General features: G+C 42.9%; 1 protein-coding gene across 1 annotated transcript in view; it reads left to right on the forward strand.

The window, feature by feature from the left end:
• The window catches only part of ATP2A3 (ATPase sarcoplasmic/endoplasmic reticulum Ca2+ transporting 3), a 202,597-nt gene extending 179,956 nt beyond the window's left edge, over positions 1–22,641 (forward strand). Inside the window, exons 21-22 of the mRNA XM_040424852.1 lie at positions 3,800–3,875; positions 20,840–22,641. Coding sequence (XP_040280786.1) covers positions 3,800–3,875; positions 20,840–20,885 — 122 coding nt within the window. The 3' untranslated portion in view covers positions 20,886–22,641. The remainder of the gene's footprint in view (positions 1–3,799; positions 3,876–20,839) is intronic.
• The last annotated feature ends 4,399 nt before the right edge of the window (positions 22,642–27,040 follow it).

The following is a 27,040-nucleotide window of genomic DNA, read 5'->3' on the forward strand; positions in this document are numbered from 1 at the left end:
GATAGTATGGAAGCAGCCTTGAAAGTTGCTATTCTCTCTTTTAACCAATAGGTGTCAGTAAAGACATTCTAAACACCTTAGGCTACTTTCACACTGGCGTTTTGGCTTTCCATTTGTGAGATCCGTCATGGGCTCTCACAAGCGGTCCAAAACGGATTAGTTTTGCCCTAATGCATTCTGAATGGAAAAGGATCCGCTCAGAATGCATCAGCTTGCCTCCGTTCCGTCTCCATTCCACTCTGGAGGCAGACCCCAAAACGCTGCCTGCAGTGTTTTGCTGTCCGCTTGCCGAAACTGAGCCAAACTGATCCGTCCTTGCACACAATGTAAGTCAATGGGGACGGATCCGTTTTCTCTGACACAATCTGGCACAATAGAAAACGGATCCGTCTCCCATTGACTTTCAATGGAGTTCATGACTGATTCGTATTGGCTATGTTACAGATAATACAAACGGATCAGTTCATGACGGATGCATGCGGTTGTATTATTATAACGGATCATTTTTTTGCAGATCCATGAGGGATCCGCCCAAAATGCAAGTGTGAAAGTAGCCTTACTCAGCTTGGAAACATGACTGCCATTTATATTATTTTTATTATTAAAGCGCCATTCATTCCATGGCGCTGTACATATGAAAAGGGTGCACATACATGATACAGACAATTGCAGTGAACATAAACAAGACGAGTTACAAACTGCCCACAAGGGCTTAAAATCTACAAGATATTATTCACAAATACATCTAATGGCCACCGTATTTGGTACTCGTGTACCTCTGCAACTCCGTACATAAAAGCCTGCAAACATGATGACCAGGATCAGTTGTTGTTCAGACCAAGAACAATAAGAAATTAACAGACTGGTCCGAAATAACAGGACAGCTATATGCAGAAGTGCATCTCTGACCACACATCACTGCACAGCTACAGCAGCAGAAGAACATGAAGAGCATTAATTAATGTGTGTGATGTGTGTGTATACAAATGTATATGTATTTATATTATATTGTATAACTGTCTGAAAGAAAAATACCCAAGGAAGGGATTCTTATCAAATCGAAATATATTTATATACAGTGTGTGTGTGTGTGTGTGTGTGTGTGTGTGTGTGTGTATATACAGTACAGACCAAAAGTTTGGACACACCTTCTCATTCAAAGAGTTTTCTTTATTTTCATGACTATGAAGGCATCAAAACTATAAATTAACACATGTGGAATTATATACATAACAAACAAGTGTGAAACAACTGAAAATGTCATATTCTAGGTTCTTCAAAGTAGCCACCTTTTGCTTTGATTACTGCTTTGCACACTCTTGGCATTCTCTTGATGAGCTTCAAGAGGTAGTCCTCTGAAATGGTCTTCCAACAGTCTTGAAGGAGTTCCCAGAGATGCTTAGCACTTGTTGGCCCTTTTGCCTTCACTCTGCGGTCCAGCTCACCCCAAACCATCTCGATTGGGTTCAGGTCCGGTGACTGTGGAGGCCAGGTCATCTGGCGCAGCACCCCATCACTCTCCTTTATGGTCAAATAGCCCTTACTTCCAAAGTTTTCCCAATTTTTCGGCTGACTGACTGACCTTCATTTCTTAAAGTAATGATGGCCACTCGTTTTTCTTTACTTAGCTGCTTTTTTCTTGCCATAAAACAAATTCTAACAGTCTATTCAGTAGGACTATCAGCTGTGTATCCACCTGACTTCTCCTCAACGCAACTGATGGTCCCAACCCCATTTATAAGGCAAGAAATCCCACTTATTAAACCTGACAGTGCACACCTATGAAGTAAAAACCATTTCAGGGGACTAACCTCTTGAAGCTCATCAAGAGAATGCCAAGAGTGTGCAAAGCAGTAATCAAAGCAAAAGGTGGCTACTTTGAAGAACCTAGAATATGACATATTTCAGTTGTTTCACACTTGTTTGTTATGTATATAATTCCACATGTGTTAATTCATAGTTTTGATGCCTTCAGTGTGAATCTACAATTTTCATAGTCATGAAACTAAAGAAAACTCTTTGAATGAGAAGGTGTGTCCAAACTTTTGGTCTGTACTGTATACAGTAATATATTGCATCTAAACATTAATTCTCTATGCTGTTCTATAACATTGCTACAAGGAGGTAGTTAATGCATAGCGCCGTAATAGTATGGTGCTGTGACGACATGGGCTCAGGAGCTGTGCCCATGCCATTACTTGTGGGTGATAAAGTCAATCCTGGTCATTTAATCCCTAAAATAACATTGTCACCACATGCCAATTTGAGATGGCTACTAGGCCATACCTTTGGCAGGGCCCAATAGCCACTATGTCAGTTTTACTGTAACTGACATTATACAGAAATATTACAGTGTATTATAGGGGCGATAAGAGGATGACGTGTTCAAGTCCTATACTTTTAAAAATAAAAAAATAAAGTGTTGGAAAGAAAGTAAAAAAAAAAAACACCATTTAAAAAAAAAAAGACTTTATTTGCTTAAAAATTAAATTGTACCCCAAAGATGGCAAAAGTGAAAACTACACAAAAATACAAGCCCTCACACAGCTCTGTTGACAGAAAACTAAAAATATTATGGGTCTTTAAATGCAGCCTAACAAAGTTTTTAGCTCAAGAAGTAGAAAAACATAAAAAAATAATAATAATTTGACCTGCAGTATAATGAAAGACATTATAGAGAAGTTTTGAGCAGTGTCTGTGTAAAAGCAGTAGCTGTGAGGCCGTAAAACACTAAGTTGCTGAAGCATGGCTGTGCCTGTGTCTCTCTCTCACTGCAGCTCGCTCCTCCTCACATCTGCATAGACTTTGAGGGGCAGCTGTTATCTGATCCCTCAGTTAGTTGACAGTTATCTTTGTCTCTCAAGATGAATACAGTAGAGAATTAAGAGAAAATGTTATGTTAGGAGGGAGGAGGAGCAGAAGAAGTGGGTATAAACTGTAAAGATGCTTTTTTCTCTTTTATGATATGTTACAAAGTTTCTCTTATTCACTGATGTTAACACAAACTGTGTCATTTAGGCCTCATGCACACGACCGTTCTGTTTTTTGCGGTCCTCAAATTGAGGATCCCCAAAAGACGGAAGCCGCCCGTGTGCCTTCCGCAATTTACGGAACAGGCGGCCCATTGTAGAAATGCCTATTCTTGTCCGCAAAACGGACAAGAATAGGGCATGTTATGTTTTTTTTGTGGGGCTACGTAACAGAGCAACAGATGCGGACAGCACACGTAGTGCTGTCCGCATCTTTTGCGGCCCCATTGAAGTGAATGGGTCCGCACCCGAGCCGCAAAAACACCGGTCGTGTGCATGAGGCCCTATAGACATTTATAACAACTAGAACACCAAATTGCTTCCTATCATGTTGTCACTTCAGTAATTATATTATTGAATAATGATTAAAAAGGCTACAAATTAGATGGCAGTTGTCATTTCAATTACTGCAGATATTATGCTCCCCTTCAGCTACAGTATTTTGCAAGAATGGTAGAAAGGTGACTTTTGCATATACAATATGTTTTTCCATAGCTGACACTAGTCATTCCTGTTTGTATAGGGCGATGGTCCATGGGCACATTTGTTATAGTTGTTAATCTGATAGAAGTAAAAAGAATTGATTGGTGTTTGAGAATGTGGAAAATGTTAAAAGGATAACTAGGTCAGTCTTACTGGGCATCAGTAATATTCGGGAATGTTATTGACTTTATACATATTGACTATATGCTTATATGTAGACATTGGAGCAAATATTTTATAATTCGCCATCTTTACTTGCACTAAATTTACGTTTACTGCCCTTCCAGGTTTACTGAAGACTGTAGAACAGTCCTGGAATGGAACTACTCAGATTAAGTCCTCCCATACTCAAGAACATACTTGGTCAGTGGTTTAATTTTATTAGGCAGTATGTCAAATATGTCTGGTGATGGGTATTTTGAGTGGCCTTAACTTGACACCTGCACAAGTTGTAGGCTACTTTCACACTAGCGTTAATATTTTCCGGTATTGAGATCCATCATAGGGACTCAATACTGGAGAAAACTCGCTTCTGTTTTGTCCCCATTGATTGTCAATAGGGACAAAACGTAACTGAACAGAACGGAATGCTCCACAAATGCATTCTGTTCCCATACCGGAGAGCAAACTGCAGCATGCTGCGGTTTTCTTTCCGTCCTGGGATGCGGAGCAAGACATGACCCACAATGCAAGTCAATGGGGACGGATCCGTTTTCTGTGGCACAATAGAAAACGAATCCGTTCCCCATTGACTTTTAATGGTGTTCATGACAGATCCATCTTGGGTATGTTAAAGATAATACAACCGGATCCGTTCATAACAGATGCAGATGATTGTATTATCAGTAATGGAAGCGTTTTTGCCTGATCTAGCAAAAACGCTGGTGTGAAAGTAGCCTTAGGCAGGAGTGGGAATAATGCTGCAAAGCATGATTGCTTTCAAAAATATAAGTGTTAATAGTTTATTTTTATCATTTAACAAAATGCAAAGTGCATGAACAAAAGAGAAATTGTAATCAAATCAATATTTTGTGTGATGACCACCGTCAGTTTTTCTACATACACATGTACACAGTTTCTGAAGGAACTCAGCAGGGAGATTGTTCCAAATATCTTGAAGAACTAACCACAACCAAATCCTTCTGTCTCTCCCTGTAATCCCAGACCGACTTAAAGGGAATGGGTCATCAGAAAATTACCTATTGTTTAAATCACATTTTTATGTTTAACATATTTTTAAGAATTTTTGATGATGTTATTTTTAATTTTCTATTTAAATATCTGTATTTAAAGAAAAACCATAAAATCCTACAGTTTTCCCACAGGCCACTAAGTTTAATAATTGGTACCAATTCTTGGTCGGTACAGATCACTTTACTGCAGTTATCTGCTTCTTTATCATTCTAATCCTGCCTGTAAAGATGTCACCTCTGTGTATAAATAAGACACCATTCACAATTGGTGATTGTCAAAACGTATCTATTCTTTCCTTGTACAATGACCTCTACACAGGGCACAGAGCATGGCTAGAAAACTCTCCCATGTATGTCAATAGGGTCCCTCCTGACCCTTGTGTGTGTGTGTGACCCATGGGGCTGCTGCAAAGCAATTTTTGAATGCTTTGAGAATGCTGTTAAGAAGAGCTCAGGCAAGATGGCCGCCCCCATAATCATGTTCAGAAACAGAATTAAAAAATCTGTAATCAGAAAATAAAAACAGATTAGCAAAAAGGATGTGTGTTGAGATTAGGTCTTTGTGGGGGTCTTATCACTTCTAGGATTCCTTGTTCTTCTTTACTCTGAAGATAGTTTTTGATAATATCGGCTGTCTGTGGTTGTTGTCCTCCTGCAGAATAAATTTGAAGCCAATCAGTCGCCTTCCTTATGTACTGCATGATGGATAAGAATCTGCCTGTATTTCTCAGCACTGATGAACTTATTATTCCTGACCAAAACCCCAGCTTCATTTGCTGACATGCAGACCCAATCTTGTCGGGAACCTCCACCATGCTTCACTGTTGCCTACAGACAGTTATAGAGAAGCGTTGTTCATCATAACACTGAACACATTTCCATTGCTCCAGAGCTCAGTGATGACACGCTTTACATCACTCCATCAGACATTTGGGAAAGGGCTCCTGCACACGACCGTGCCGTTTTTTGCGGTCCGCAAACCGCGAATCTGCCAAAAACGGAAGCCGCCCGTGTTGCCTTCCGCAATTTACGGAACGGGCGCAGGCAATATAAATGCCTATTGTCCGCAAAGCGCGGACAAGAATAGGACATGTTATATTTTTTTAGCGGGGCCGCGGAACGGAGCCACGGATGCAGACAGCACACGGAGTGCTGTCCGCATCTTTTGCGACCCCATTGAAGTGAATGGGTCCGCATCCGAGCAGCCTAAACGGCGGCTCGCATGCGGACCCAAACAACGGCTATGTGCATGAGGCCAAACTGGGAAATTTAAAGTGGCCCTGGAAAAAAAAAATATGGAGGGGGGGGTGCGCGCGTGCGCAACACCAGTAGGTGGGGTCAGCAATACCAGAGTACAAAATACCTTCCCTTTAGAAGCATATATGACAGTGCAGCACAAAATCTGTCCCTTTGTGGTGGCAATTAATAGATGCCATTTTCTGTCCTCCTCCGCCAGTTGTCTCTTAAGGTATGGAGCAGGGGGCTTAGGAGGTGAGACGCGGCTACAAAAGTTCAATTCTGGAGGATACGTGTGGTCACTGGCTGGGTACATGAGTACACCTGATTCTAACAGTGTTAATTACCACTTATTATATACCTGGACAGCGGCAGAGAGGAGGGCTTGTGTGGCCCTCTGGGCATAGGCCTATCAGGTAGTTTCCCTGTAAGCTCTAAGGCCAATCTGACCCTTGAAACTCCTCTCATGAAGCTCCTGGAGTACAACGTTTGTGCTGATAATGCCAGGAGAGTTTTGGAACTCTGCAGTTCTTGAGTCGGCAAAAAGCTGGCAACTTTTATTCATTATGCGCTCCAACACCCAGCGACCCCACTCTGTAACTTTACCTCATCTGCCACTTTGTGCCTGAGTTGCTGTGGTTCCTAAATGTTTCCACGCAGTGGAAGGAGGGAAGAAATTTCACAAACTGACTTGTTACAATGGTGGCATCCTATTACAGTACCACACTTGAACTTTAGAACAACCAATTCTTTCACGTATGTTTGTAAAGGGCGACTCCATGGCTAGGTACTCAATTTTATATGCCTCTGGCAATGAGACTTGGAAGTTCAGAATAGGGCTGCACGATATGGGAATTTTGTGCGATTGCGATTAGGGCCCTAAAAATTGCGATAACGATATGCGATGCAATATTTTAAGGGAATTGTGCTAGAGGTCTATTTGCTTGGATTTTCCCATATGAGCCGCTGACGCGGCTGGGTATGACATAGATATGGGGGATCTGTGGATGGCACTGTTATGGGGGATCTGTGGATGGCACTGTTATGGGGGATCTGTGGATGGCACTGTTATGGGGGATCTGTGGATGGCACTGTTATGGGGGATCTGTGGATGATGCACTGACGCTGTGTTGTGGGGTATCGGTGGATGACGCTGTGTTGTGGGGGATCGGTGGAGGACGCTGTTATGGGGTGGATCGGTGGAGGACGCTGTTATGGGGTGGATCGGTGGAGGACGCTGTTATGGGGTGGATCGGTGGAGGACGCTGTTATGGGGTGGATCGGTGGAGGACACATAGGGCCATGAGGGGGGGGCAGCATAAGACATATAGCATCTTATGCTGGTCCCCCTCATGGCCCTATGTGTCCTAAACTGTGCACATAACTGGCTTTGTGTGTAAAGTATTTTACTAGTGTGTAAAACAAGCTCTCTCCTATTGATAACATGGCCAGCCTCTGTACTCACTGTCACTATGAATGCACTGCAGCGAGCGGGCCGGCCGGCGCGTGACTGACGTCACTTAGTAACGCTCCTCCCACTTCAGGAAGCAGGAGCATTACTAAGTGACGTCAGTCACGCGCCGGCCGGCCCGCTCGCTGCCGTTCACTGCAGTGCATTCATCGTGAAAGTGAGTACAGAGGCTGGACCTGTTATTAATAGGAGAGAGATTGTTTCACACACTAGTAAAATACTTTACACACAAAGCCAGTTATGTGAGTGGGGCCCCTTCATATATAATCGTGGCAGGTCTCTTCAGAGATATACATGTATTATCCATGTATCAGTGTATCAAAGATATACATGCATCAATGTTAGTGTGAAAAACATGCTTTGACTAAAGATGCTTCCGCAGTGTTCAGAGTTAGTTTAGCAAGAAGCAGGGAAATAATACATGGCTACAGGATCAGATTATAGACCATGTCCCTGATTTATCAGACCTTCACTCCAGAATTCTGGCGTCAAAAAGTTGCAAAAATTGGGCTTTTTTCTGACTTTTTGCACTCACTTGCACAAAATTTAAGCGATTTCACAAAATTTTGTGACTCTTTTGCACTCTCTTGTGCAAAATGTTGCAACTTTTTGCATTTTAACACCACCCACTCCAGTTTTGTAATGTGGGTGTGGGTGTGGGTGTGGTAAACTACATTAATGAGTTTCACTCCAGACTTATTGATTTTTTTAAGTTGCAGCAAGTCACAATCTCACTCTAGGAGGATGGTGGAGTAGGAAAACTGGAGTAGCTTCTCTAGACAAGTGTCAGGTCTAAGGATAAGACAAATTTATCAAGTAACATAAGACATTTGATTAATGTGGCATAATGGACTCCAATGCAGACTCAAGCAAAACTGACTTCAAATTTTCCCTTCATGATAAATCTCCCCCAATGTGTGTGTTCTGTAACCATTGAGCAGCAGTTTCATCAACCTGGTGTACATAGGTCTGCCTTGCTGCTGTAAGCATAAAACACATATTGCTATTGATCCTGCTGATTAAATCTTGTCTTGTGACAATTATTTGTGGCATTCCCAAGAAAAAAAAAAGAGTATTTTATTCCTCAGATGAAGGCAAGCAATCCAGCAATAGGTACATGGGTAGACTGTTAAAATTCCAACTTTAAAGAAAAAAGGGGCCTCCAAAATGTAATTGCATTCTCATTATCAGAACGGTAATACAATTAATGCAGCAGGGCACGGGAGTCCATGTCTCTGCCCTGCCATTTACCCTCATAGGCCACAGGCAGTGTACAAATCATACAGATGTCTTAGGTCGAAGACTGGAAAAGGCCTGCGGCCTGCACTCCAGACGTCAGCTTGGAATGGAACTCCCTTTTATTTTATTTTATTCCCTTGTTAACTTGGGGAGCATAGTACTGGCGGCATTGTAGGGGTAATTACTAGGGGAAGTCAGACAGCACGCTGAAGGTAGGGCTAGCTTGGTGCTGTAGCCCGCATTTTACATTCGAAGCCCCCTGCTCCATATCCACATTATTAGAAATAACTGCAGGAGGAGGTCAGAACATGACAGCTATTGATGGCCACCAAAGAGGGGCATCTTTGTGCTGTACTGTGGTATTTGGTTTTGCTGGGCAGTATTTTGTGCTGCATTATGGTATTTGGCTCTGCTGGGGCAATAGTTTTTTCTCCACTACGGTGTTGCTGACCCAGCCTACTTAAGTTGATCGCATCTACTTGCGTTGGCCTTGCCCACTTGTGTTCTCATGTCTTCTGTCAATCTGGCCACGTCTACAACATTAGGGCCACTTGAAGTTTACAATCAGCCCCTGAGCACACGTCAAAACTCATGTACAAAAAGTGGTGTTTTTGTTAATGCATTTCGGAAGAGACTGCAATGAATGCTATAAATGCGGATCTCTTCTGAAATGCGTAAGTGAACACCACTTTTTCCACATGAGTTATGATGTGTGTTTTAATTTTTCCATTCAAACCAAAGTACCTATTGCTTTATTGCTTGCCTTCGTCTCAGGATTTTATCTGAGCATGGCATCTTGGGTGAGAACTTATTCATAGAAGATGGGAGAGCTCTGAAAAATGAAAGGTGGAATCTGATTGGTTGCTATGGGCAACTAAGCCAGTTTTCCTTTACACCAGTTTTTATAAATCTCCTTCTATGTCTATTTGGTGATGAGCATTTCCATTGGTTTACCATAAATGATCCTGTCCCTGCCTTGTCATAATTGTGTACTTTAGTCTTTAAACGTACTGTAGATCAGTCTTACTTTTTCCATGTTTTCCATTGCCTGTTGTAGATGGAATATGCAGCAGGAATTGTTCTGGAGAGAGATTAGTTGAGTAAATGTGTAGCTATGTATATGATCTTGTCTCTATATTGTGTTATCCTAAAATGGCAGTAGATGCCAGTACAGCCTTAAATAGACTGGTAGAATATATACACTCCTGAAGGGGAGCTTCACAACTTGGCATATTGTTTTTCCCACAGTGCTCGCTCTGAGAGACCTGTAAGGTAAACAGGGATGAGCAAATTAAGTTATTTCTCCTATCTCTGTGCTACTTATGCTATGTCTATAGGGTTGAAGGATATTTAGCTTTTCATTGTTTTCATCTCTTTTCTTGGGCCATCTATAAATTAAAGAAGTTTTCCAAGTGTTTCATATTGATAACCTGTCCACAGTATCAGCATGCTACATTCATTTCTATGGAGGCAAGTGTGCATGTTGGGAGTTGTAGTTTTACCACAGCTGGAGTGCCGGAGGTTAGTCATCACAGGGATATATTATCAGTATGTGATCGGTGGGGGACCGACTCCTGACATCTCTGCTGATTAGATGTTTGAGGAGACGTGTCCTGTGATCGCTTTATCAAGGGGTAAAGCTCTTTTGCTTTACCTCTTGTCTTGTGCGGCTTTTATTCTGGTACTTAACAGGTAAGACCTTTTATACTTCCATTTCTTTTCTTTCTACTCTATAAGTATGAAAATAGCATCACAAATATTTGTTCCCTGCATGTGTGCAGTACATATACCTATTCTTTCCAATAACTGGTACTCCACCTGCTTTACACACTGTGGTTAAACTTTATGAATTAAACTTGGATTGTTAGGTTCAGTATGACATGGAATAGTAGGCTAAGTCTATACAGAATATTAGCATGTGCTTAAAGGGAACGTGTCACCGAAAAGTTTTTCTGCCAGTTAAAACCAGATAGTAACAAATATCCTTTTTTTCTCATCTGTTTTTATTTTCTGATTATAGATTATTATTATTTTTTATTCTATTTCCTGATCATGATTATAGGGACTCTGTGCAGATGGCAGGAGGGAGTAAATAAGCTTTGGCAGTCAGCTATACTGAACTGTGGATCCAGTGTTATCTGTATATACAGTCAGGTCCATAAATATTGGGACATCGACACAATTCTAAAAATTTTGGCTCTATACACCACCACAATGGATTTGAAATTAAACAAACAAGATGTGCTTTAACTGCAGACTGTCAGCTTTAATTTAACTGTATTTACATCCAAATCAGGTGAACGGTGTAGGAATTACAACAGTTTGCATATGTGCCTCCCACTTGTTAAGGGTCCAAAAGTAATGGGACAGAATAATAATAATAAATCAAACTTTCACTTTTTAATACTTGGTTGCAAATCCTTTGCAGTCAATTACAGTCTGGAACGCATAGACATCACCAGACACTGGGTTTCATCCCTGGTGATGCTCTGCCAGGCCTCTACTGCAACTGTCTTCAGTTACTGCTTGTTCTTGGGGCATTTTCCCTTCAATTTTTTTCTTCAGCAAGTGAAATGCATGTTCAATCGGATTCAGGTCAGGTGATTGACTTGGCCATTGCATAACATTCCACTTCTTTCCCTAAAACACTTTGGTTGCTTTTGCAGTATGCTTTGGGTCATTGTCCATCTGCCCTGTGAAGCGCCGTCTAATGAGTTCTGAAGCATTTGGCTGAATATGAGCAGATAATGCCTGAAACACTTCAGAATTCATCCTGCTGCTTTTGTCAGCAGTCACATTATCAATAAATACAAGAGAACCAGTTCCATTGGCAGCCATACATGCCCATGCCATGACACTACCACCACCATGCTTCATTAATGAGGTGGTATGCTTAGGATCATGAGCAGTTCCTTTCCTTCTCCATACTCTTCTCTTCCCATCACTCTGGTACAAGTTGATCTTGGTCTCATCTGTCCATAGGATGTTGTTCCAGAACTGTGAAGGCTTTTTTAGATGTCATTTGGCAAACTCTAATCTGGCCTTCCTGTTTTTGAGGCTCACCAATGGTTTACATCTTTGGTGAACCCTCTGTATTCACTCTGTTGAAGTCTACTCTTGATTGTTGACTTTGACACACATACACCTACCTCCTGGAGAGTGTTCTTGATCTGGCAAACTGTTGTGAAGGGTGTTTTCCCCTCACCCATGACGGCACCCAGTGCGACTCAGGACCTCCCATCAGGACAGGAAACCTGAGAAGATAAAAAGGACACACCTCCACCCAACACCAGTTCAGGTTTCCTGTCCTCCGGATGGGAGTTCCTGAGAAGCAGCAGTAGTACTGCACGACATACCTCAGAAGAAGAAGCACCAGCGCTGGGGGGGGTCTGTGGCTATGCCGTGGGAAGACCTATCCCTGGGGAGCGGTAGTTCTGTGGCTGTGCCGGAAGCCGCTCCCCACAAGTCTGCCTGCGCCCGCACTCGCTGCCGGTCCTGCGGGGAGCCGCTGTGGCCGTGTTCAGGCGGCTCCCCATGCCGGCTTGCCCAGTTTGAGAATGGCGCCCGCGCGTCTGAGCGCTTATGCGCATGCGCGGGGCCATCTTTCAGGGCTGGCCGATGACGTCGGGGGGGCGGGGCTTCTCCCTCGACGCGCAGGACCCGGAAGTGAGGGCCGAGGCGCGTCTTTTAAATCTATAAATGCGGCAGCAGGTGCAGGCAGCCAGCGGAGGCACAGTGTGTTTGTGCTGAGGTAGGATCCAGCTAGCAAGCATGTCGGAGCCTACAGATGGACGCGCTGAACCCCTGGACCCCTTGAGGCCTGCAAGTCCGGTACTGGTCCTAAGGATGGGGAAGGAAAAATTCACATGGTGAGAACGTTCCTTTTTTTTTACTAATAAGGTGTTTCTGTCTTAGATCCCAAAGCCTCCAAAAAAAGTCGTCTTCCAAGTCAAAACACAAAGAGTGTGCAGATTGTAAGACGACTCTATCTGCATCCTATCAGAAACCTCTGTGTACGGCATGTATAGACAAACTGGTAGCGGAACAGTCCCAGACCCTTACAAGATCTATGAGGTCCTTAATCAAAGCATCCTTCAAGACTTTCAGTAAAGGCCGTGCCAGATCCCCGGATAAAGCCACAGAATGTGATAGTATGGAAATGGACTCATCCGATAGTGAGGCCAGAGAATCCGGGCAGCTAGATTCCAGTAATTCAGATTCCTCGGACGAGGAATATTCAGGGAAGTCCTTCTTTTCCCCTGAGGATACGCAGCCATTATTAAAAGCGGTCCGAGCAACTATGCAGCTGGAAGACATTAAGCAGACCAGATCAGTTGCGGATCAGGCCTTCCAGGCATTAGGCCCTAAAAAGCATAGGGTTTTTTCTATGCATGAAAGCATGCAGGCGATTATTAAAAAAGAGTGGAAAAATCCTGACAGAAAGTTCTTCATACCTTCCTCTGTTAAAAGAAAATACCCTTATGAAGAAAAAGTGTCCTCAAGTTGGGATAGGGCCCCTACGGTGGATGCACCAGTCGCCAAAATTGCAAAAAAGTCTGCCCTCCCATTTGATGATTTAGGTTGTCTTTCTGACCCGTTAGATAAAAAAGCGGACATATATCTTAAACGGGCTTGGGAGACATCGGCCGCCTGTCTCAGACCGGCAGTCGCAGCCACCTGGGTTTCCCGGTCACTGAGACTATGGATTGACCAGCTAGAGTCACATCTTAAAGAAAAAAGACCTAGAGAAGAGCTCCTAGCTTCTCTCCCCACCTTCTCAAAAGCAGCTGATTTTTTAACGGATGCCTCCACTGATGTGATGCGCTTTTCCGCCAGAGCCTCTGCTATGACAAATGCGGCTAGAAGAGCTATTTGGCTTAGATCCTGGAAGGGTGACCAGGGATCTAAGGCCAGACTCTGTGCCCTTCCGTGTGAAGGCGACAGATTATTTGGGTCATCTTTAGATGACATCCTGGAGAAGGCCTCTGACAAAAAAAGGGGGTTTCCTGTCCCTCAGAAGCCCCCCTTTTTTCGTAGGCCCCAGCAGAGCTTTAGAAGGCAGAGGGGCAAGCCCTACGATAGGAAAGAGAGAGATCGATTTCAAAGGAAATCTAGCAGCTTTCTTTTCAAATCCCAGGATAATAAAAAAGATAAGCAGCAATGACGCCGGGCTCCAAGTTGGGGGGAGACTCTCTTCCTTTCTCCCTGCTTGGTCAAAAGTCACCCAAAACAAATGGGTTTTGGGAGGGATAGCAGAGGGAGTCAGATTGGAGTTTCTCTCCTACCCCCAAAATTTCTTCACCCACACTCCAACTCCGAAAGATCCCTTAAAATCCACAGTTTTAGAGGCAGAGGTTCAGTTGTTGTTGGACAAAGGAGTCGTTTGTCAAGTTCCCATAGAAGAGGAGGGCAGGGGGTATTACTCCCCACTCTTTCTAGTAAAGAAACCCAATGGGTCCTTTCGAATGATTCTAAATCTAAAACGACTAAACAAGTTCCTGAAATACAAAAGATTCCGGATGGAGACGATAAAAACAACTATAGACCTGCTATACAAAGATTGCTGGATGGCAAGTATAGACTTAGAGGATGCTTATTACCACATCCCTATTCATCCCTCCTCCCAAAAGTATTTGAGAACGGCAGTCCAAGTAAAGGGCCAGCTTCTGCACCTGCAATACAGGGCCCTCCCGTTTGGGGTCTCACAAGCCCCGAGAATTTTTACAAAGATTGTGGCGGAGATGGTGGCATTCCTCCGATTGTCCAGGATAGTGTTAGTACCCTATCTGGACGACTTTTTGTTCATAGCCCAGACGAAGGTACAGTTACAGACGGATCTTGTCCTGGTGAAAGATCTTGTCTCTACTGAAAGATCTGGGATGGAAGATCAATCGAGAAAAGTCTTGCCTAACCCCCTCTCAAAATTGCGTATTTTTAGGGATGCAGCTAGATTCCAGGGCTCAGAAAACATTCCTTCCTCAGAAGAAAATAGTTTCAACAAAGAAACATGTTTGGATCCTTTTCCGCTCCTTCCGATGTTCCATCAGGAAGGCGATGGCAGTATTGGGGCACCTGACGGCTACGATTCCCGCAGTGCCGTTTGCTCAGATTCACACAAGATCGTTACAGTGGGATATCTTAAAGAAATGGAATGGTCTTCCACAAACACTAGAGGAAAAATTTCATCTCTCCTCCAGAGCAAGGTATTCCCTCCTATGGTGGACATCCGAGAAGAATCTTTCGGCAGGGATGCCCTGGTCCTTCATAGAACCCATACGGATAACAACAGACGCCAGTCCGTGGGGTTGGGGGGCTCATTCAGATGGGAAATATTGGCAGGGAAGATGGGATCTAAGAACCCGAGCCTGCACATCAAATTACAAGGAACTCAGGGCAGTAGAAAGAGTTCTAAGGGTGGCAGTTCCAGATGTCTTGAACAAAAAACTGGTCTTTTACTCGGACAATTCAACAACAGTGGCCTATATAAATCACCAGGGCGGAACAAAAATACCATCCCTAATCTTCCTCTGCCAGGAAATTTTCAAAATAGCAGAAGACAGGAACCTGCTCCTATCTGCAATACATCTAAAGGGAAAAGAGAACACGGTGGCCGACTTTTTAAGCCGAGTGGAACTCAGCCAGGCAGAGTGGAGTCTGAACGAAGAAGTCTTTTCCCAGATTGTCTTAAGGTTTGGGACTCCAACTATAGACCTCTTCGCTACCCGGAAGAACAGGAAGACAGAGAGGTTCTTCTCTTTAAATCACACAGAGAACCCCACGGCCGTGGACAGTCTGGCCCAGGATTGGAGCCGAGAACGAGGCTATGCCTTCCCACCTATTTCCCTAATTCCTCACGTACTGAAGAAGGTACGGAGGGAGGGAGCCTCTATAATCCTGGTAGCCCCGAAATGGCCCAAAAGGATCTGGTACTCCACCCTGTTAAATCTAACCAGAAGCCCCCCCTGGACGATCCCTCCAAGGGAGGACCTCCTTCTCCAGGGGCCTGTATGCCACCCCAATCCGGAGATTCTACAATTGGCAGTGTGGAGTTTGACAGGGGCATCTGGTTGAGTAGAGGGCTCTCTAACAAGGTTGTTTCCACCCTTTTAGGCAGTAGGAAAGCTACAACAGCCAGGAAATATAATAGAGTGTGGAATATCTTTGCTTCCTTTCTAGGGTCTAGCCCTGATCCATTTAAACCTCCAGAAATACCTAAAGTTTTAGACTTCTTGCAGGCAGGGTTAGACAAGGGACTCAAAGCCTCCACCCTAAAAGTACAGGTATCCGCCTTGAGCTATTTTTTCGACTATCAGTTAGCTATGCATCCTTGGGTCAAACGTTTTCTTTCTGCCGCGGCCAGAATCCATCCTTCTGTAAGGCCTCTTTCCCCTCCATGGGATTTAAACAGGGTCTTGACAGCCCTAACCGATAAGCCATTTGAGCCCTTGTTAGAGATCCCAATTGACATCCTGTCCATTAAAATGGCTTTTCTACTGGCAATCACCTCTGCTAGGAGGGTCTCGGAGATCCAAGCCTTCTCTGCACATCCACCATATACTGTCATCCAGGACAATCAAGTAGTAATTAGGCCCCTGCCTTCCTTCCTTCCCAAAGTTGTCTCAGATTTTCACAGGAGCCAGGACATTGTGTTGCCTTCCTTTTTTCCTAACCCCTCCAATAGCAGGGAAAAAAGTTTGCATTCCTTGGACGTTAAAAGATGCTTGTTAGTTTACCTGGATGTTACGTCTTCATGGAGGAAAGACGAGAACCTTCTTGTCCAGTTTTTAGGGAAGAATAGGGGTAAAAAAGCATCCTGCGGGGTTATTGCCAGATGGGTGAAGAAGGCCATAACAAGGGCTTACATCTCCTTGGGTCTTTCCCCTCCTTCTGGGTTCGGGGCCCATTCTACTCGGGCAGTGTCTACTTCATGGGCTGAAAGAGCTGACGTGTCCTTAGCTCAGATTTGTAGGGCAGCTACATGGAGTTCCCCACATACCTTTCTCAGACATTATAGGTTGCAGCTCCATTCTGACGCCTCATTTGGGCAGAAGGTCCTGCAAGCTGTAGCCCCCCCCTAGACTCTACTTATAGTCTATCTCGCACTGGGTGCCGTCATGGGTGAGGGGAAAACAACATTACTTACCGGTAATCGTTTTTCTCGATACCCATGACGGCACCCGATAGTTCCCTCCCCATACATAGATACAGATACGGATACATTTATAAAAATATATAAAGTATCAGTCAGGTCTATATGAAGTAATATAGATTTAAAAAAAAAAAAAAAAAGAGGGTCTTTAATCCCTTATCACTTCTCTCCGGAGAACAATTTATTTCTTCCACTGGTGTTGGGTGGAGGTGTGTCCTTTTTATCTTCTCAGGTTTCCTGTCCTGATGGGAGGTCCTGAGTCGCACTGGGTGCCGTCATGGGTATCGAGAAAAACGATTACCGGTAAGTAATGTTGTTTTCTTCACCAGGGAAAGAATTCTTCGGTCATCCACCACAGTTGTTTTCCCTGGTCTTCCGGGTCTTTTGGTATTGCTGAGCTCATCGGTGCGTTCCTTCTTTTCAAGAATGTTCCAAATAGTTGTTTTGGCCATGCCTAATGTTTTGCTATCTCTCTGATGAGTTTGTTTTGTTTTTTCAGCCTAATGATGGCTTGCTTCACTGATGGTGACAGCTCTTTGGATCTCATCTTGAGAGTTGACAGCAACAGATTCCAAATACAAATAGCACACTTGAAATGAACTCTGGACCTTTTATCTGAAACATAGAATGTGTCGGCAGATAAGAACCATTTGGCCCATCTAGTCTGCCCAATATACTGAATACTATGGATAGCCCCCGGCCCTATCTTATATGAAGGATGGCCTTGTGCCTATCTGCTCATTGTAATTGGGATAATGAGGGAATAACACACATCTGGCCATGGAACAGCTGAGAAGCCAATTGTCCCATTACTTTTGGTTTCTTAACAAGTGGGAGGCACATATGCAAACTGTTGTAATTCCTACACCGTTCACCTGATTTGGATGTACATCATTTCAAATCCATTGTGGTGGTGTATAGAGCCAAAAATGTTACAATTGTGTTGATGTCCCAATATTTATAGACCTGACTGTATAAGTGATATTTGTCATTATATTCCTGCCTGTAATGATAAGCAGATAACTGCAGTAAAGTCATCTTGACAGATCAAGAAGTGGCAGCTATTAGGTTTAGTGGCCTGTGCAAAAACTGCATTTTTTTTTTTTTCTTAATGTAGATATTGGCATGGAAAATGTAAAATAACCACCAAAAATTCTTTAAAGATATGTTTGACAATATTAACATGATTGCCAATACAGATGTGTGGGTCCTTACCTTTGCTCTTAGCTCAACATATCCTCAACATAACCTCACATAGGTGTGAGGTTCGAGATCACCATTTTTTTTTAAAGCATTCTTTTTACAATACTGTGTCACAAGATGTCTATCCTATATGTCTGAGTGAACACCCAGTGGTTGTGATGTGAATTGCAGTCTGTTTTTGCAAGCACATCTCATTGTATTTAAAGAGGTTATCCAGTTTCCTCAGGATCCAGCACCTTCACTGATCAGCTGTTTGAAGAGAAAGCATGGATTGTGTAAATGTTGCGTTCTCTTCACTGTTTAGCTGCTCGTTGTTGACATTGCAGCAGCAAGCAGGTGTAATTACTGTCTCATTCACTTGAATGGGAAAAAGCAGTTGTATTTAAGATCTGTCCCATTCAAGTCCCATTCAGCTGCACCTGCTTGCTGCCTCAATGTCGTCGACGAGCAGGTAAAGAGTGAAGCGATCGCAGCACCTATCTTCAATCAGCTGATCAGCAGGTGTGCCAGGAGTCAGGCCGTCGCAGATCGTATTTTGATGACCTATCCTGAGGATGGTGAGACAGCCCCTTTCATTTCATGCTGTATGAAAATATCACATGATCTATCCTGTCAGGTGAACCAATAAAAATGTCAAATCATCGAACAAAAATAAGCTCTCACACACCACAAGGTGTATGCTGCAATAACAAAAGTCAAAAAGCAATGACAAAATTGCTGCCTTTTCTTTATCTTGCTTCCCAAAAAGGAAATAAAAAGTATTATGTACACCTTCTCATTAATTTCTGCAAAATACATGTGGTGTCAAAATGTTCACTCCGTCGCTTAATAAATAACTTGAAGGGTGTAGTTTCTGAAATGGGGTCAAGATCTCTGCAAATGTGATGTAGCACCCAAAAACCATTCCAGCAAAATACGCACTCCAAAAGCCATATGGCACTCCTTCCCTTCCAAGGCCTACCATGTGCCCATACAGCAGCTTACATCCAGATTTATGGCAATTCCATACCAAGTAGAACCAGCCTATGAATTCAAGAAGTGTGCTGTGAGTCTCAAGATGGCACCAGCTGTGTACAGCATATTGGGTACTGAAATGTAATATCTGTGGAAAAAATGCAATTCTCATTTTACACAGTCTGCTGCGCATTAAATTCTGCAAAATACCTGTGGTATCAAAATGTCTCATTCCATCCCTTAGAGGGGTTTTCTGATATTTTAATACTGATCGGTGGGGGTCTGATACTCGGGACCCCCGCCGGTCAACTGTTTGAGAAGGCATTGGCGCTCCTGTGAGTGCAGTGGCCTTCTCTCCGCTTTTCTTAGGCAATGTAACGACATGTTCTTTGGTCACCGCCTAGGTGCCGCTCAGCCTCATTGAAGTGAATGGGGCTGAGTTGCAATAACAAGCACAGCCACTGTACAATGTATGGTGCTGTTCTTGGTGAGCACAGAGAAGGCCGTGGCGCTCACAGGAGTACCAGTGCCTTCTTAAACAGCTGATCGGCGGGTGTCTCGGGAGGCGGACCCCCACCGATCAGGTAACTGATGACCTATCCTCTGATAGTATTAAAGTCTAGGAAAACCCTTTTAATACCTGGAGTTCTCAAAATGAGGTCACTTTTTGGAGGTTCCATTTATTATATCACCTCCAGAGCCTCTTACAGATGTCAGCACAAGCAGTGTAAATCACCACATTGGGCCTCAAAATGCACATGGTGCTGTTATACTCCTGACTCCTCTCATACGTTCAGGCAAAAGATTAGGGCCACATGTAGGGTGTTTCTAAAACCAGGAAACACAGCATAATAATAATGAGCGCTTACTTTTCACACTGACACACGCCAGACGCAACATATTGGTCACTGAAATGGCAAATCTGTGTAAAAATTGCAATTTCCATCTGCAATGCATTCATTTTTGCAACACACATTCATTTTTGCAAAATGGGGTCACTTCTTGGGGGTTTCTTTTTTTATTTTATTTTTATTTTAGAGCAGTGTAGTGTGTAGCAAAGCCCTGCTCTCACACCCCCCTGAACAGGTCTGCAAGTAGTGGCAACCAGTCTTACTCACATTCTCGGACAGGTTGCTTGCGGGCATTTTAAATTGCTCCCAGAGAACCCCTTTAAAGTTGTTTTCCAGGATTATGGCCCTTTTTAATTAGCACCTGTAGCAGTACCTAATGAAAAAAAATCATACTTACCTGCTCCAGAAGATGACCAAACAGCCAGGTCATCAGAATGGAGCGATGGGGAGCAGGTGAGTATGATTTTTTTCTTTTAGGTACCACATGCTTTGGGGGCTAAATAAAAAGGGCCATAATCCTGAAAAAACACCTGAAAAGGTGTTTTCCAGGCTCCTGATATTGATCACCTATATTCTGGATAGTTCATGAATATCACCTGTTCACCGATCACCTGTTCTCTACACCCTGCTTCAACTAGAACTTTAATTATAGCCAGAAACTCATCTCGGTTCAGCTTGGTGGTCATGCCAAGTTACTACAGTTCAGTTCCTATTGAAGTGAATTGGAACTCTGCTGCAGTAACCTGGCATGGCCACCACACCATTTTTTTCTGGTAAGATGATGCACACTGTGATGGAAGCAGACGGACCACTGAGGTCTGTCAGGTTCCGTTGGTGCCCAACATGTGAGGTACTGTATCTGTCAGTGTAAATTCCATTTTTCTGCACCTATGACAGAACTGAAAAAAGGAATTCGTAATGCAGTTGAGTAATTTCCAAATGGTAATATTATAGAAAAGACTAAAGTAGGTGATTATTAATTTTATTATAAATAGTGTTTCTCAAGGTTGACATCTTTTTTACTTTTATAGGAGGAAACGATATCCACAACACTCAGACAACAATATATCTAAATAACATTCTCCATCACCACAATCCAGACTGAAGAAACCCATATGTCTGCAAGTCTTCAGCTGAGACTAGGATTTCTCCACCTTCTACAGCAATGTGGGTGGAATATTTAAACAAGAAAATAAAAACAAAAATAAAAATATTTGTAGCTTTTTCTGTACATAACGGTGCAATAACTGGACATCTTACTCGTGGCTTGGGGATTGAAAAAAGAAAAAGTAATTTTGGCAGTGCAGGATTTTGGAAGTTTGCTAGTTCTCTTATTTAATGTTAAGAGGTTCTTAGTCCCTGTTGGTGCTGACATACACATGAAATGATGTAACTTCAGGGAAGGCTACAAAATGCATTTACAGCCTGTCATCATGGGAAATGGAGACGCTTCCTGCTTACAATACTCTGTAGTCAGCTTGTATAAAGGCAGGTCAAAGACTACATTCACGTTTAATGCTATTCCACTATAGCCAAAAATATCTAGTGTTGATTGTCCGATTTCCTTCAGCTATGACACTGAGAAGCTGTGACAGTCACTGTGTGAAGTTTTAAGCAGTCTCACATCTTCTTACTGCATATGTATCTGTTAAGAGTTCTCTGATGTGGCCTTCATCCATTTCACCATATCAGCACAAATGCTTTGTCTGAGGTTTGTCTAGATTTTTGCACTGTAAGTTGTGTGTGAAGAGTGGAATAAGTAGTAATGGTGTATGGGGTCATCAGCTGCTTTGTTTTAGTAGTTTTCTCTGAAGATGGGACATGGTTTTATCGCGCCTATATTAGTTTTTATAGTGGATGACTCACACAAAGCTGCACCGCACACTAATTTCATATTGGACTTTCTTAATTACATCTCAAAAAACAATAGCTGAGATTTATAAAATCTGGTGATTAGGATTCATATGGAAAACAGGGTCTTTAGTGATGACAACAACCTCTGACATTGGATCCATCGTCTATACAAAACGTTTTAGAATTCAGTCTTTCATAAGGAATTGCTACATTGTACTTGTAATAAACTTTTTGGAATTGTGTTTTAAAATGTTTGCAAAACAAGCAAATAAACACAAGTTTCCCCTTCTGTGATCTCATTAATGTACTGAGCTGCATACATTTAAAGAGAAAATAACTGCAGCTTTAATGGTAATCTTAACCATCTGAATCATCACACGGTTGTCGATGTGATTGTCAAGTGATTTATCTAATCATCATAGTACCGATCTTAATCTCCTTTTTGTAAATTGTCACCAGTTCTTTTCTATTTTACTGTTTACTTTTTTTGCTTTTACTTGTTCTTGCTTACTTCACAGTGTGCTATGCAGTGGCGAGGAAGTTGATATATGCAGCAATCTTCACGGTTACTTACCATAGAAATGTTATATTTTCTACTATAAATCAGTGGTGTAGTATCAGTTATAGCTGGTCCACTTTGTAATTTGGAGTTTCTCTCGTCATAGAGGTTGGTTAAAAGTAATACATAGCTATTTTACCAGCTGAACCAAATGGTGTCCAAAACCTTAGTCTATGCATGTACTTTACAGTGCAGTACATTTTAGCCTGTTATCTGGTGACTAGTGACAATGACATTTGTGGCAAGCTTCTTTGGTGGGAACATGTTAGAACACACAAAGGAACAGAACTAACGTAGCTGTCTTATTCGGTTAATACTTAAAGGGGTTGTCCGGTTTCAGAGCTGAACCCAGACAAACCTCCATTTTCACCCAGGCAGCCCCCCTGACTTGAGCATCGGAGCAGTTCATGCTCCAATGCTCTCCTTTGCCCTGCGCTAAATTGCGCAGGGCAAAGGCTATTTTGTTTACAATAACACACTGCTGGGCGGAGGCTTCCGCCCAGCAGTGTGTTCGGTGATGTCACCGGCTCTGATGGGCAGGCTTTAGCACTGCCCTAGCCATGTTACTGTCTAGAGCAGCGCTAAAGCCCGTCCATCAGTGCTGGTGAGGTCACCGGGCTCTCTGAGCAGCTGGAAGAAGAGGCTTCAGCTCGCCTGTAAGAGACCCGGTATACACTGAGTATAAGAAAACAGTCACTTCCGGCTAAGAATTTCCTATATGAAAACGGGACTTGAGAAATATGTGGCAAAAGTAGGACATGTATGTCACTCTAGTACTATTACACCAATGTCCCCAATCCCCGACAACCCCTTTAAGAAATGTTGCTTGGAATGCTTTCACTTTTTTTTATTTTAATTTTTTGCCTTAAAATGTATAAAAGGGACTGATTCTACACTATAAACACCCTATTTTATCGGTAAAATGCCTCCAAATGTTTTGTCAGACTCTTGGATATACTGTATCTCATGCCACCAAGATGCATAGAAATGTGTACACTTGTTATACTACTGAGTAGATTCATTGTACAGAAAAATGCAAGATATCTTACTGTAATTAATTAATATATTCTATATTTAAGGAGCCCTTATTTTACAGAACATCTTGGAAAAGATTTGACCAAATATATTATTCTGTTTTTTTTTTTGTTTTTTTTATGTATTCCTGTTTAGAGTGGGTTCTGATTTTTAACAATATTTGTATATGAGTGGAATTTTTAAAGAATAAAAGACAATTATATTACGTGTTGTCATGACTGAGTTATTTTACATTACATTATGTTTACACCATTGGCCGATACTATACTATAATGTACAATTTTATTAGTTAGATATTTCTGGTTTTAAAACTCTGTTACAGACAGACAAAACTGATAAAGCATGTAATGACTCCCTCTACTAGTAATTAATACTATATATATATATATATATATATATATATATATATATATATATATTAGGGATCGACCGATTATCGGTTTGGCCGATATTGAGGATTTTGAACGTTATCGGTATCGGCATCTATTTTGCCGATATACCGATAACATATTGGGAACACAGAACGCGCTGCTCTCAGCGCTCTCTGTGTTCCCTCCGCAGCACAGGGGAGAAGGAAGCAGTGTCTCCTCCCCCTGTGCTGCTGCCGCCAATGAGCGGAGAGAACATAAGAGGAGGGGAGGGGCTGTGGCCACTGCGCCACCAATGAAGATAAGCCTTTCATTCATTCATATACAGGAGGCAGGAGCTGGCTGCAGAATCACATAGCCGGCTCCCGGCCTCTATGAGCTGTAGCCGCGCGGTAGTTAACTCCTCAGGTGCCGCGGATCGCAGCTACCGCTCATAGAGGTCGGGAGCCGGCTATGTGATTCTGCAGCCAGCTCCCGCCTCCTGTATATGAATGATTGAGAGACTTATCTTCATTGGTGGCGCAGTGTGCCCCCCCCCCCCAAGCCCCCCAGTATTAATCATTGGTGGCGCAGTGCGCCCCCAATCCCAATAGTAAAAACATTGGTGGCGCAGTGCGCCCCCCTACCCACCCAGTATTACTCATTGGTGGCAGTAGCCACAGGATCCCCTCCTCCTCCTGGGGCTCCGATCGGTTACTATGGCAGCCAGGACGCTATTGAAGCCCTGGCTGCCATGGTAAGCTCCATGCTGCTGTGTGCACAAAGCACAGAGCAGCAGGGACAGTGTGAGATCCTATTCACCCTGATAGAGATCTATCAGGGTGAATAGGACAAGGGTTCTAGTCCCTAAGGGGGCTAAAAGTTAGTAAAAAAAATAAAATATTAAGTATAAATGAAAAAGATTTAAAAAAAAAAATACACATTAACAATAAACATTAATTTTCAGCAGATTTGTGTAGGAAATTTTTTTTTTTCTCAAATGAAAATTCCCAAAATATCGGTATAAATTATCGGCTATCGGCCTGAAAGTTCACAAATTATTGGTATCGGCCCTAAAAAATCAATATCGGTCGATCCCTAATATAAATATATATATATATATATATATGTGTGTGTGTGTGTATATATATATATATATAGTATATGTATTGAAGAAAAAAGTCCAGCGGGTGCAACGGCAATCCCCAATAATACACTGCTCAAAAAAATAAAGGGAAAACTTAAACAACACAATGTAACTCCAAGTCAATCACACTTCTGTCCACTTAGGAAGCAACACTGAGTGACAATCAATTTCACATGCATTTGTGCAAATGGGATAGACAACAGGTGGAAATTATAGGCAATTAGCAAGACACCCCCAATAAAGGAGTGGTTCTGCAGGTGGTTACCCCAGACCACTTCTCAGTTCCTATGCTTCATGGCTGATGTTTTGGTCACTTTTGAATGCTGGCAGTGCTTTCACTCTAGTGGTAGCATGAGACGGCGTCTACAACCCACACAAGTGGCTCAGGTAGTGCAGCTTATCCAGGATGGCACATCAATGCGAGCTGTGGCAAGAAGGTTTGCTGTGTCTGTCAGCGTAGTGTCCAGAGCATGGAGGCGCTACCAGGAGACAGGCCAGTACATCAGGAGACGTGGAGGAGGCCGTAGGAGTGCAACAACCCAGCAGCAGGACCGCTACCTCCGCCTTTGTGCAAGGAGGAACAGGAGGAGCACTGCCAGAGCCCTGCAAAATTACCTCCAGCAGGCCACAAATGTGCATGTGTCTGCTTAAACGGTCAGAAACAGACTCCATGAGGGTGATATGAGGCCCGACGTCCACAGGTGGGGGTTGTGCTTACAGTGCAGGACGTTTGGCATTTGCCAGAGAACACCAAGATTGGCAAATTCGTCACTGGCGGCCTGTGCTCTTCACAGATGAAAGCAGGTTCACACTGAGCACATGTGACAGACGTGACAGAGTCTGGAGACGCCGTGGAGAACGTTCTGCTGCCTGCAACATCCTCCAGCATGACCGGTTTGGCATTGGGTCAGTAATGGTGTGGGGTGGCATTTCTTTGGAGGGCCGCACAGCCCTCCATGTGCTCGCCAGAGGTAGCCTGACTGCCATTAGGTACCGAGATGAGATCCTCAGACCCCTTGTGAGACCATATGCTGGTGCGGTTGGCCCTGGGTTCCTCCTAATGCAAGACAATGCTAGACCTCATGTGGCTGGAGTGTGTCAGCAGTTCCTGCAAGACGAAGGCATTGATGCTATGGACTGGCCCGCCCGTTCCCCAGACCTGAATCCAATTGAGCACATCTGGGACATCATGTCTAGCTCTATCCACCAACGTCACGTTGCACCACAGACTGTCCAGGAGTTGTCAGATGCTTTAGTCCAGGTCTGGGAGGAGATCCCTCAGGAGACCGTCCGCCACCTCATCAGGAGCATGCACAGGCGTTGTAGGGAGGTCATACAGGAACGTGGAGGCCACACACACTACTGAGCCTCATTTTGACTTGTTTTAAGGACATTACATCAAAGTTGGATCAGCCTGTAGTGTGTTTTTCCACTTTAATTTTGACTGACTCCAAATCCAGACCTCCATGGGTTAAAATTTTTTATTTACATTTATTTTTATTTTTGTGTGAATCACAGTATAATTGCAATCATAGTGAAATTAATTACATCTGATACATGGTCTAAAAATAAACAAAGTGCATGTGCATAAAGTGACATGTGCCATGAGATCCACAATACGAGAACTATATCCCTGCATGTGGATCAAGTAACCATAAGATATACAAGACATCAAATATATATAAGTTACATCTTTAGTAAGGTTCTAATAAAAAGTGACTTAGTGTAGCGGATGAGGATCATAGAAATCACACCTTTGAAAGCTATGGTGCCCGCAGAGACCATCGCGCTCCATTGAGCGTCTCCAACAGTTTGGACGTTTAGGCGCTATACACTAGCATACAACATCTAAAAGGCCTAGAAGCAATAAAATACTATTTTGATACCAGAGGAACACAATATAAAGAACATAATGAAATTGTCCTGTCAATACTACAATTTCTACTCACACACAACTATTTCATTTTCAATGGTGATTATTATTTGCAGATCACTGGTACCGCAATGGGTACGAAATGCGCACCGAATTTTGCAAATCTTTTTTTAGGGTGGTGGGAAGATAGAATAGTTTTCACTGAGGCACATAGTCAATTCACTAAGTATATCACATATTGGGGTCGTTATATGAACGACGTCATCATACTGTGGGAAGGCCCTAAGAAAGAATTTCACGAATTTGTAAAAATTCTCAATATCAACACCATAGGACTCACATTCACTGGAGAAATCGATGAACACCAACTTAATTTCTTAGATATCACTCTTAGGTTAACAGATGGAATCATTATGA

Source organism: Bufo bufo, chromosome 3 (genome assembly GCF_905171765.1).
Source record: "Bufo bufo chromosome 3, aBufBuf1.1, whole genome shotgun sequence".
Lineage (NCBI taxonomy): Eukaryota > Metazoa > Chordata > Amphibia > Anura > Bufonidae > Bufo > Bufo bufo.